This window comes from Sus scrofa, chromosome 12, assembly GCF_054392235.1.
Source record: "Sus scrofa isolate SSC_HxYL_T2T_F1_AM1 chromosome 12, Sscrofa_HxYL_maternal_Yorkshire_Landrace_v2.0, whole genome shotgun sequence".
In the NCBI taxonomy this organism is placed as follows: Eukaryota; Metazoa; Chordata; class Mammalia; order Artiodactyla; family Suidae; genus Sus; species Sus scrofa.
The window spans coordinates 24,427,846-24,440,078 of record NC_139394.1 but is presented as its reverse complement, the minus strand read 5'-3'; the positions used below and the strand labels follow the sequence as shown (position 1 = coordinate 24,440,078).

General features: G+C 50.4%; 1 protein-coding gene and 1 long non-coding RNA gene across 4 annotated transcripts in view; one reads left to right on the top strand and one right to left on the bottom strand.

Annotated features, from left to right (window-relative positions):
- LOC102162548 (uncharacterized) overlaps window positions 1-7,295 on the top strand; it is a 36,923-nt gene extending 29,628 nt beyond the window's left edge. The window contains exon 3 of the long non-coding RNA XR_014821183.1: window positions 7,146-7,295. This is a non-coding gene — a long non-coding RNA (uncharacterized LOC102162548). The remainder of the gene's footprint in view (window positions 1-7,145) is intronic.
- The window catches only part of SP2 (Sp2 transcription factor), a 31,542-nt gene extending 22,393 nt beyond the window's left edge, over window positions 1-9,149 (bottom strand). Inside the window, exons 1-3 of one of the 3 annotated variants that reach the window (XM_084984692.1) lie at window positions 9,092-9,149; window positions 7,460-7,572; window positions 5,840-6,175 (exon numbers count right to left, since the gene is read on the bottom strand). Coding sequence is in view for 2 of the 3 variants with exons in the window: in XM_021067084.2 (XP_020922743.2) it covers window positions 7,460-7,466 (7 nt within the window). In the remaining variant the exon portion in view is untranslated. The remainder of the gene's footprint in view (window positions 1-5,839; window positions 6,176-7,459; window positions 7,573-9,091) is intronic. The other 2 variants (XM_021067084.2, XM_084984691.1) reach the window with 2 other exon arrangements.
- Between the last annotated feature and the right edge of the window lie 3,084 nt (window positions 9,150-12,233).

Sequence of the window (12,233 nt, the reverse complement as noted above, 5' to 3'; positions counted from 1 at the left end):
AACCTGTCTACCCCCTGCTCTCCACCTGCATCAAGCTCCCATTAACCACCTTGGGTTCAGCCTGAAATGCTGCCCCAAGGCATCAAAGTGGCTGCCCCACCTGTGTCTCAGCCCCTCTCATCCAGCCTCCACAATCTGGTCTCAAGAATCTTTTTTTTTTTTTTTTTTGCTTTTTAGGGTCACACCCTGGGCACATGGAGATTCTCAGGCTAGGAGTCCAATCAGAGCTACAGCTGCCGGTCTACACCACAGCTCACAGCTACGCCAGGTCCCAGCCGCATCTTCGACTTACACCACAGCTCATGGCAACGGTGGATCCTTAACCCATTGAGCAAGGCCAGGGATCGAACCTGCATCCTCAAGGTTCCTAGTCAGATTTGTTTCTGCTGTGCCACGATGGGAACTCCTGAAGAATCTTTTAAAGTATCAATCCCACCCAGCTACCCCCCTGAGGAAATTCTTCCTCAGCTTCCAGAGGAGCTAGAGATAAAGCCCAAACCAGCTCCTCCCTCGCCCTCCACCTCTCCTACTTTACCTCTTGCCCTCCCGACTCCCTGGACACACCCTTCAGTTTTTTCTATTTCTGAAACTACGATGACGTGTCCTCTCGCTTGGAGACGAAACACTCTCTTCCATTTGACTGGCCAACCCCAGCCTCTCTTCAGAGCTCACTTAGAACTCATTTCCTGACGTCTTCCCTCCTGCCCCCCAACTCTGGGGCAAGGGCCCCTGCTCTGGGCCCGTTGTTTATGCCTCGCAGCACCCACCCCATGACAGAGCCGGGGGTACATCCCAGGCCCAGGGCTCTTTCCATGGACTGGCTCAAGTGTAACAGGAAGAGGCCTCAGATGGGACCGTGGAACCCTGGGGCTGTCAGACCAGTGGCTGTTCCCACTGGTCTTTCACTTGAGAAGAAACTCCTGAGACAGGACAAGAGAGAGAAGGGATCCAAAGGAATACCACAGAGGCGGCTCTGGGAAAGACCATGGCTCCAACTCCTCAGCCAGGCCTTGCGGGTACCAGGCTTTTTTCTTTGCCCAGTGGGATCCTACCAGCCTGGTTGTGGCTTTCTTGGCCACTACTGTGGTATTTCCCCTAGAAGAATCTACTCGGGGCAGACAGTCTTTCTGCTGGCTATTTTGGTCAGCTTGGCTGGGCCTGAAGCCAACAAAACAGTTTCTAAGCCCAGTCTTTGCCAGTTGCTTGGCCTGGAAGCATTCAGAGCTGGTACGGGAAAAGCAAGCTGTAGCTGGTTTTAGAGAACCAAGCTGGGGAGGGGAGGGGACAAATGGGCTGGGATGGAGAAAGCAGCCAGAGTCCAAACTGCTCTGAGCATTTCTGAGAAGCAGACCTCCAACAATCACAGTAACCATATAAAAGAGCTCCATAAGAGGAAAAGGAATTTCATTGACCTTCAAGAAAAGGGAACACTTCTGGGTGTGGCCAATGCCACAGGCCAAAAGAGGACGGCTAGGAAGAGATAAAGAACGGAGAGCTTGTCTCCACCCAGACAAGTTACTGAGCCCTCTCATCTTTCCTGCTCCCAATTTTGACCCCAGCCTCAGCCCAGGATCCTTGTGTGTGTCCGCATTTCATCAAGAAGTTAAAAATTCTCTTTATCAGCTGAGACCCATTATTTCTCTCCTTTTCAAGCAAAACTCCTTGCAAGAGACCCCCTACTTGCCATCCCTCATTTCTCTCCTGCCGGTCTTTCTTGAACCTGTTCCAGCCAGGCTGCCCCCTCCTGACCCTGCCCCCCGAACTGCTCCCACCACCAGTGACCTCCATGTTGCCAAGTTAGAAGGCTAATTCTTAGGCCTCAGTTTCTATGTTGATCTGAACATAGTTCAGTTGAGCCTCCTCCTCCTTGAAACACTTTCTTCAACTGGCTTCCAGGGGGGTCTCCTACCTCTCTGACTGCTTCTTCTGAGACTCCTCTCTCGATTTTTTGGGGGGAGAGGGGGTGCGGGCTGAGTCTACAGCCTATGGAGGTTCCCAGGCCAAGGACTGAGCCCATGCCACAGCACAGACCCAAGCCACAGCAGTGCCAACAGCGATCCTAAACCTGCTGAGCCACCAGGGAAATCCTTTCAAATTCCAAATGGTTGGGCTGCCCCAAGGCTCAGTCTTAGGACTTATTTTTCTTCTGTCTACCTATTTGCTGGGGAATTACATCTTGTCTCGTGGCTTTAGAAACCAATGATATATTTAGGTTTTTATACAGTGATGACTCCCAAACTTTTATCTGCAGACTGGTATATCAAACTGTCTACTGATATTTCCACTTAGATTTTTCTTTCTTTTTTTTTTTTTTTTTCTTTTTTAGGGCCACACCTGCAGTATATGTAAGTTCCCAGACTAGGGGCTGAATCGGAGCTGCAGCCACCAGCCTATGCCACAGCCACAGCCAAACCAGATCCAAATCATGGTCTGCAACCTACACTGCAGCTCACAGCAAAGCTGGATCCTGAACCCACTTAGCGAGGCCAGGGATCAAAGCTGCATCCTCATGGATACTAGTTGGGTTTGTTACTGCTGAACCACAATGGAAACTCCTCCACTTGGATGTATTAAGTGACTCAAACCTACCTAGCCCCCCAACCAAGGCTCCTGATAGCTCCCTAATTCTGTTCCTTCGGATTTGCCCCCTGCAGTAAAGAGAACTCCATCCTTTCAGCCGCTCAGCCCTAAAACCTTGGGAGTCACCCTCGACCCTTCTTTTTTCCACTGTATACCTGTCAACAAACACTTTCGGCTCTACCTTTAAGACAGATTCAGAATCTGATGGCTTCCACAACCATCTGTTATCAGCCAGCTTCAGGGCCCCATCACCTCTCACTTGGACTAACTGTGAAAGCCTCCTTGCTGGGCTTCTGATTTTGTCCCTGCAGTTTATTCTCCCCACGCCTCCAGAGGGAGAGCCATCGGACTTCAATGAAATCATGTTACTCCTCTGCTCAGAGCCCCTCAATACTTCCTATCTCCCAAAGTAAGAGCCAAAGACCCAGAGTACCCCCGTCACTGCTGTGGCTCACGTTACTGCTGTGGCACCATTTCCATCCCTGGCCTGGACACCTCCACACGCCGATGGTATGGCCAAAAAAAGGCCAAAGTCCACACCAGGACACATAAGGGTCTGAGGTGACCTCTCAGACCGCTCCCCATCCCCCCTCCCCCTGACTCACCGCTTCCGCCAAGCGGGCCTCCCTGCTGCTACTGAACAAGCCAGGGATGGCCCCCTCTGCAGGACCTTTGCATTTGCCCTCCTCTCCCCTGGAATTCTCACCGCCCCCCACCCCACCCCGCCCCCTGACCTCCCCACCCCAGGCTGAGCACAGTTCAACCCCTCCCCTCCTTCAGGGTTTTACTCAAACTCCCTTCCCCATCACCCCATATAAACCACACCCCTCATGGTCTCCTACCCTCTGTTTGCTTTTCCCCCTCAGTGCTTCTCACTGTCTGCTATCTACTAGTTACCCATTTCTTGTCTCCCACTAAGATGTAAGGGACTTCTTTTTTTTTTTTTTTTCCCGGTCTTTTTGCGATTTCTTGAGCTGCTCTCACGGCATATGGAGGTTCCCAGGCTAGGGGTTGAATTGGAGCTGTAGCTGCCAGCCTATGCCAGAGCCAAGCAATGCGGGATCTGAGCTGCGTCTGTGACCTACACCACAGCTCACGGCAACGCCAGATCCTTAACCCACTGAGCAAGGCCAGGGATCGAACCCGCAACCTCATGGTTCCTAATCAGATTCATTAACCACTGAGCCACGACAGGAACTCCGTAAGGGACTTCTTACATCCTAAGAAGTCAGGGATGTCTCCCTGCCTTACCTACTGACATGTCCCCTGACCCAGTACAGAGGAGATGCTTAATATGTATTTGTTGAATGGATGGATGAATGAATCCAGTTCTCCTGCTCAGGCTGCAGAGCGGGAGAGCCGTTGCAGAGCCAAAGAACAAAAGGACAAAGCCTGCCTATCCTGGCGCCAGGCTGGGATCCCCTCACTAGGTCAGCTCAGCCAATTCCAGTCCCAGAGGGAGCTCTCAACCCTGCCAGTCCCCTCACCTGGGGACTAGAGCCTGGGCATGGGCCGGCACAGACCCATCCCCATCCTAGACGGAAATCTCAAAGCACACACCTCAACAGCACATACCAGGCACCCCCATCTCAATGCTTCTTTCAGTTCACTCGTCCTGAGGAGTTAAGACGATGAGCGGACCTGCCATCTGAATACCTCTTTAGCTGTCTCCACCCTGAATCTCTCTCCTGAACACCTGACTGTGTCCCTTGCTCATCGGCATCCTATCTTATGGAAGGGACCCTGGAGAAGTGAGTGGGGGCCACTGGGGGATGGTGAGAACCCTTCACTTGGACAGAAGTCATCCCAGGAAATAGTACAAAAAACACTGGGCCTCAGAATTCTGCTGAAAATAGGAAAAAAAAAAAAAAAAAAAAAGAAAGAAACCAAGACACACATTCCCCTGAAGAGTATCATTATGTACAAAAACATGCTTTCTCTGCTTTGGCACATTTATTTGTGAGTCACTCCGCACATGCATCCAGGGCTACAATCGGTTCTGAAGTGAGGGGTGACTTCATTTCCCCTGGGAAGAGAGGGCTGGCTCACCATTTGCTTTTTTGATGGCTGGGTCTGTTCTGAGGCTAATCTGAGAAGACTTCCAGTTAGACGCTGGCCAGCAAAATAGTCCACAGCCCTGCCTGCTGTCTCTCATTCCCTACTTACGCCCTCTGAAAGGCGGCTTTGTGATTCTACCACGTCCCCTAGGAGACAAACACCCCAAAGAGGAAGCTCTAGAAGGAGGACATTCAGAAGCAGGCAGCCCAGTGCCTGCTGGTTCCTGAGCCATTTTCACTGCATGGCTGGAATGAAGAGACTACCTACCAGCCTAAATCACGGCAAAGGAGCAGACTGGCCCCTCAGTGTGCTGGGGCTTCTGGCTTAGGGACAGCATGCAATTTTGATGTGGAGACAAACCAGCTCAGGGAAAGGAGCTGGCCAAAGAGGAAGGATTCAGACAGCTGGGTCAGCAAGCACGCTCTTCCCGCAGCACAAACAGCCCTGACGTGTCGACACCGCTTGGAGCTGCTCACATGGGATAAATGAGAAGCAGCAAAACCCGGCACTTAACTTTTCACACCCCTCTGCTCCTGAGCCGAGCTCATCTCCCAAGAGCATGCCGGTGTGAAGCCCATCCTGATGAGAAGCAGCCCCCTACGCCAGTGGCGGCCTCGGAGCATCCAGAAAGAGCACGTTCCAGACATGCGGTGAAGTGGCGGCATGTCCCACTCCTGTGCTTGCTCCTGGGCTCTCTTTTCAGCCTCGCAGGAGGCAGGAGAACAATCCATTTTGGAATCCTGTACCTCCCAGGTGGTACTACTGAACAAATCCACCAGTAGTACCACCTGGGAGCATCTCCCCAAGGCAAGCTCTAATCTCTTTCCTGTTCAAGCGGACAGGGCCCCGTGTTTTTACCCACTTCATTCATCCTCCTACTCAGCTCCAACAGATACCTGACAGCCAAGTGCAACCTCCCCACCCTGAGCTCTCCTAAGAGAACACTGCTAGCCAGCAAGAAAGCTGACCATTGAGGAAGCAGTTCTTAGAAGAGAAAGGGACTTTTTGACTATGTTTCAGAAATGGAAAGATCTAAGTGTGGGCTCCACGAAAGAAGAAATAGAAAGCTCTTTCCCCTCCTTCGACAAGTCTAGGAGCCACCCAAGGAGTTGCATGTGGATCCAAAACAAAAGCAGAGCAAAACAAAAAAAGAAAAACATCAACAGACGCATTCCATAATGAGGTCTATTTCACAGCCCACCTTGGTTTGGTCCAGCATGGAAGCCAATTTTAGAACTTGCTGGGAAGAAGTTCACAAAGCCGGTTAAGCAGCTCAAAGGGACCCTCTAGATGTATCGCCCAGGAGACTTTTGGAGCTTCTCCAAATAAGACTGCCCAGGTCTGCAGCCCACAAGTTTTCAGATTGGGCGGTGTTTTCATTTAAACTCAGAAGTGCTCACATCTTTACATTTTCTGATATTCTAACACACCCCTTAAAGCAGTGTTTCTCTGCATCTTTCATTCTGTAGTTATTGTCCATCTCCAAAATAATTCCTAAGTTTTCAATCTTTGGAGGCAACGCTTCCAATTCATTTGTCTACAGAGAAGAGAGGAGTTAAAGATAAGTCTTAGAAGAACATGCTATATGGAGTTCCCGTCGTGGCTCAGTGGTTAACGAATCTGACTAGGAACCATGAGGTTGCGGGTTTGATCCCAGACCTCGCTCAGTGGGTTAAGGATCCAGTGTTGCCATGAGCTGTGGTGTAGGCCGCAAATGCGGCTTGGATCCCAAGTTGCTGTGGCTCTGGCGTAGGCCAGCGGCTACAAGCTCTGATTTGGCCCCTAGCCTGGGAACCTCCATGTGCCGTGGGTACAGCCCTAGGAAAGGCAAAAAGACAAAAACAAAAACAAAATGTTACAGGAGTTCCGGCCACAGTGCAGCGGAAATGAATCCGACTAGGAACTATGAGGTTGCAGGTTGGATCCCTGGCCTCGCTCAGTAGGTTGAGGATCTGGTGTTGCCGTGAGCTGTGGTGTAGGTCACAAACGCAGCTCGGATCCCGAGTTGCTGTGGCTGTGGCTGTGGCCGGGCAGCTACTGCTCTAACCGGACTCCTAGCCTGGGAACCTCCATATGCCGTGGATGCAGCTCTAAAAAGCAAAAAAAAAAAAAAAGAAAAAGAAAAGAAAAGAAAAGAAAAAAGAACATGCTACTTTTCCATCATAGAAATGGGTGTGAGCATGGTTGAGAAGATTGCTAAATCCAAGCCAATAGCGGGGTCTACTGGTCAGCTGTAAGAAGCTTAAATGTCTTCAAAAGGTCCTGGTTGGGCAATACTTGCATAAAGCAAGTTTGGGAATGATGACATACCTATTACAGCAAAAGAACTATTTAGATGACAAGAAACGATGCAACTTCTCCAAAAGGCTGCTATTCATCAAGAAAAGAACCAGGAAGTTCAAGGCCAAGATATCAAAATGAACTGCCCTCTCTACTGTTACGCCACGAGGCTCCTTTACCCAGACATCTGCCAGAATCTTTTTAAAGCTTCTTCTCTCCTCTGACAGGTCTCCTGAGGCCCAAACTTAACAGAATCTGAGAAAAGAGCCTGCCAGTCTATGTGCTGTCAACAGTGAGGCCACACTCTTCCTCCTGGAGTCAGTTCTCCCTGCTGAGCCGTCAGGCGACGCTCCAATTATTAAATAATTCTACTTGGGTCTCCTTGGTAAAGAGACTGTGTCTTTAGCAGCCTAGCTCAGGGGGTTCATAATTATGTCAGACCGGCTTTTTTTCCCCTTCTCTCTCTCATTGTTGCTTCTTTTAAACAAAGAGGTTAAGCCTCTGTACAACCAAGTGGAAGAACTAGAAATAGACAACTTACCAATCATCCCAGCCAATGAGAATCCATTTCCAACAGGTATTAATGCCTGTTAGAAGCCACTGGAACACTGACATCATCAGCCCAATGGATAGGTTGTCTGACAGATTCGCGCCCTTCATAGCACACAAGAATTTAAAACAAAACAAGACACTGCAGTTATATTTATTATTGCAGACAACAGGTTTGTGTTATCAAATCAAAGTTACTCCTATGGTGTAGACTCCACCATCATTCCATTCAAAGCCTCTGTGAGCTGGCCAACACCCTAAACTTTCCAATCCTAAAAATTTTAATCTAAAATGCCAATTCAACACTTAGCCCTCCACTGTGATACTTAATGCCTTCTGGGGTACAGCATACAAGTTTTAGACAGTGCATGCCAATGTACCTTCTATTTCCAAGGAAACCCATGTAATGGGGGCCCGCATGGGCCAATTCATTGCTTAAAGCAGATCTCCTGGCTCCTCCCTCCCTTTCTCTAAGAAAACGATTAAGTGACCAAGAAGTAGCCTCAGAAGAAGAAACAAACTTCGGGAGAATGTGCACTGAGAAAAGCCAGACTGAGTCCCTTCGGATCAGGTTAATTAAGAAACAAACACAACAGTATATTGGAATCAAAACCAAAGAATGCAGTGAGGACAGGTTTCTCAACTGCCCAGAGGAGAAGACACAGTTCCTTTTCATCTAAAATTAGAAAGCCACCGGGAACATAAGCCAAGAAAGCATGGGTAGGAGGCTGAGAACCATAAGTCAGCAACGGGGATGGAGAGGGGGTGGAGGAAGAAAGTTAAGTATCCATTTTATTGCTTCTGTCATTCCTTCGGTTTGTTCCTGGCCTTTGGGATTCAGCAGTGCTCCCTCCCCCCCGCCCCCCCAACGGGATGCCTGGTACAGGCTGGAAGTTCTGTTAACTAAGTTCTTAAACGTCCCACAATTTTGCTAAGAGCTGGCAGATATCTAGCTCAAGGATGCAAGTGAAATATTAAAAGGTTTCTGCCCACCCCGCAGTCTAAGCAGAGAGGTCATCTACCTAGGGAGTGCCCTCATGTCCTGACACCATCTCTCGACTGGGATACATCAGTAACTCGGTTGGCTTCCAAGCCCAGCAGTGCCCATGTGGTTGGCGCCCTCGGAATTTCAAGCATTCCCCCGCCCCTCTCTGCTCTCGGGAGAATCCTGAATCACTGGTGGGCAAATAGAGTGAGAATGCAAAAGGGTCCCCGAACACAGGGCAAGCGCACAGGGCGTCGACCGCCTCCTCGAAGCCGACCCAGGCAACGTCTCCGGGCCTGGCAGCGCTCAAGCGGGTCGGCCAGGCGGAGGGGGGTGCCAGGCCGGCCCCGGGTGCCCGCTCCTCTCGCCAGCCCCCGGAAGCGCCGCCCTCCCGCCCAGCGGGCTCCGAGGGGGCGGGGAGTCGAACACCCCCTTCCGGGTGCCTCCGCCCGGCTGGCCAGCCCCGCTCCTCCTCCGGGCGGGAATCCTCCCTCCCCGCCCCTCCCGGAGCCGGGCCCCGGCGCCAGGCCCGGCCCCAGGGGGGAACCCTCAGCCCCGGCTCCCCCTCCCTGCGGCCTCTGCCCGTCTTCCCGACCCTTGAGAGCCGGAAAGACCCCGCCGGCAGCGGCCAGGACCCACCGCTCATTACGACATCTTCCTCCCTGGCCTCCGCCGCCTCCGCCGCCACCGAGAGCCTGACACCGCCCGCCTAGCACCCACCAATCCCGGAGCCCGCCACCGCCCGAGCGACGGCAGCGTTCACCAATTAGAGTTCGGTACATTGGGGACCGACAGCAGTACTAACCAATCAAAGAGATGTATCTAGAGCGACGTTGGTTTGGCCAATAAACCTGTGAAATGTCACTGATGGACCGTAGAGGGCACCAACCGGAAGCCTACTGTAGAATGAACGACATGTCCGCCAGCCAACTGGCGGGAGGCAAAGTCCCGCCCACGAGGTGGTTGATGGACAGCAACAGGAAGCTGGATAAGGCGGGGCTTAGCTGAGGAGTGGTTTTGTATTGGTAGTGGTTGACCTTCCACCCACCTCTAACCCAGAAGATGACTGACAGATCTGCCCTAAAGCCAATCAGAAGTCCTCAGGGTGAGGCCGAAAAATGCCCTATAAATAGCATCTACTTTGCACCTTAATCGAGTGTTGCCCTGGCCTGGCGAGGGTTCCTGCGCTTCGGCCACTCAACTACTGCCTGGTGAGTGGAAAACCACCAGTCTCATTTAGTCCCTCACCCTTCATCGCTTCTGGAGAGGGGAATGAGCCCCGAGGTGACTTTGTACAGCGAGGCGTTGGAGTCGGACACAATAGCGAGAGTTGGGGCTGTGTGACTCTTCTGAAGTGAGGGGATTATTTTCATCGTCTCAGTTGAAATCCCTCTTAATCCTCACATGGTTATTTATTGCATCGACTCCTTGATTTGGGCACAGAATCACCCGAAGCTCTCCAAAAAGTAGATTCCCGGGGCCGCCTCATGTGTCCGGGGCAAACCTGGAATATGCATTCTAACCAGCGCCTCCGGTGGACAGAATTGGTCCGTGCCCGACTCACCTCCTTAAATGAGGTGCTGTGAGTACAGCACTTGGCAGGAGCTACGTGGGTAGGTTTCTCTTTCCTATGGATGCGAACTTGGGAAGGCATTCATTAGTAAGAAGAAATCCATTCTGGTTTCAGACCAGCCTGTATTTGAAGTTTTACACAGTCCACTTGCAGAGAGGCAGGGTACCGAAACTCCCTGCACCTTATGGAAAAAAGAGGCTAATTGCAACCACACCTTAGAGCAATGGCTTTTTTTCTTTACTTTTCTTCTCGTTTTTTAAAATCATAGCCCCACAGTGAGAAATACATTTGCATTATGACCTATTACACTTATAACTCCTGTGAGAGTATGATAAAAGTTTTCAGACACAATACTTACCCTTTCTACTTGTGATGCACTGATGTTTTCTAGCCTGTCCTCTTATTTTTTTTGTTTGTTTGTTTTTTGTTTTTTAGGGCCACACCTGTGGTATATGGACATTCCATGGCTAGGGGTCAAATTGGAGCTGCAGCTGCCAGCCTACACCACGGCCACAGCAACACCAGATCCGAACCACATCTGTGACCTACACCACAACTCACAGCAATGCCGGATCCTTAACCCACTGAGCAAGGCCAGGGATCGAACCCGAATCCTCATGGATACTAGTCGGATTTGTTTCTGCTGTGCCACAATGGGAACTCCCTGTTGTATTTTATTCTTTATTCCCTCCCTCCCTCCTCTTCCTTCCTTCCTCCCTCTCTCCCTCCCTTCCTTTTCTTGATCAAGACTGGTGGTTTGAAGACCACCCTCCTAAAGGACTCGTGTGATAAAATACAGCACAGAATGCCCCAAACATTGTAATTGTTGAATAAACGTTAATAGTCTCTTCCAGTCCACCCCTCTCAGACTTAACCTTTGACAAAACCAGACTTCAAAAGATACCACTCTTGGAGTTCCTGTCGTGGCTCAGTGGCTAACGAATCCGACTAGGTACCATGAGATTGCGGGTTCGATCCCTGGCCTTGCTCAGTGGATTAAGGATCTGGCGTTGCTGTGAGCTGTGGTGTAGGTTGCAGATGTGGCTCGGATCCCATGTTGCTGTGGCTCTGGCGAAGGCTAGCAGCTACAGCTCTGATTAGACCCCTGGCCTGGGAACCTCCATATGCCGCAGGAGCGGCCCTAGAAAAGGCAAAAAGACCAAAAAAAAAAAAAAAAGATATCGCTCTTCTAGTTAAGATAGTTAAGATTTTTCATTGGTGCAATTCCTGTTGTGGCGCAGAAGAAACAAATCTGACTAGTAACCATGAGGTTTCGGGCCGAGGGGTGCAGCCCTAAAAAGCCAAAAAAAAAAAAAAAAAAAAAAAGAAAAAAAGATTTGTCATTGGCTCCCAGCCTTCCAGCATCCTGCTGGATAACAAGCCCATACCCCTTGCTGGGCAATGTCCTTCACACTCTTTGTGTATCTCTCATGCTGTATGATCTCCCTCCACCACCCTGTTCCCCTTTCCCAAATTCCTACCTTTTTAACCTCAAGGAAAGATTCCACTATTCCTGAAAATCTGCATCTCTCTATTTTCCTTCCTACTTTACTCTTCCTTCATCTGGATGAACTCCTATGCCCCCTTCAAAGACCTACTTCAAAGTCTACAGAGCCACAGCTTTTTCCTTCTCTGGACTGCTGTTGCTCTTGGCAAGATGCAGAGGCCTTCCCTTGCCTCCTAGCTCATTACACAAGTTTTTTTAGGGCCTCACCCACGGCATGTGGAGGTTCCCAGGCTAGGGGTGGAATCGGAGCTACAGCTGCTGGCCTCCGCCACAGCCACAGCAACGCAGGATCTGAGCCATGTCTGCGACCTACACCCACAGCTCACGGCAACGCCAGATCCATAACCTGCAGAGTGAGGCCAGGGATTGAACCCACAACCTCATGGTTCCTCGTTGGATTCCTTTCTGCTGAGTCATGACAGGAAATCCCTGCACATTTTTATTTTTACTTTTGACTTTGCTGCTAGACTCTGAGCTGTAGTGGAAGGTTTGCAGCTGGTACTAGAGGACTGGGCAAGAGATGTTAAGCTGCTGTAAGCTGCGTTAAAGAATGAATATTTGCATACAATTGTATCTACATAGGACTTGTTTACATAGACCTTGCATTCTGTTCCCAGGCCATTTTTCAAGTTAAGATTGCTTCACTGTCAAGCCAAGGACTCCACCCAGATTCTGTGACTCAGCTATTTAGGGTGTAGGGA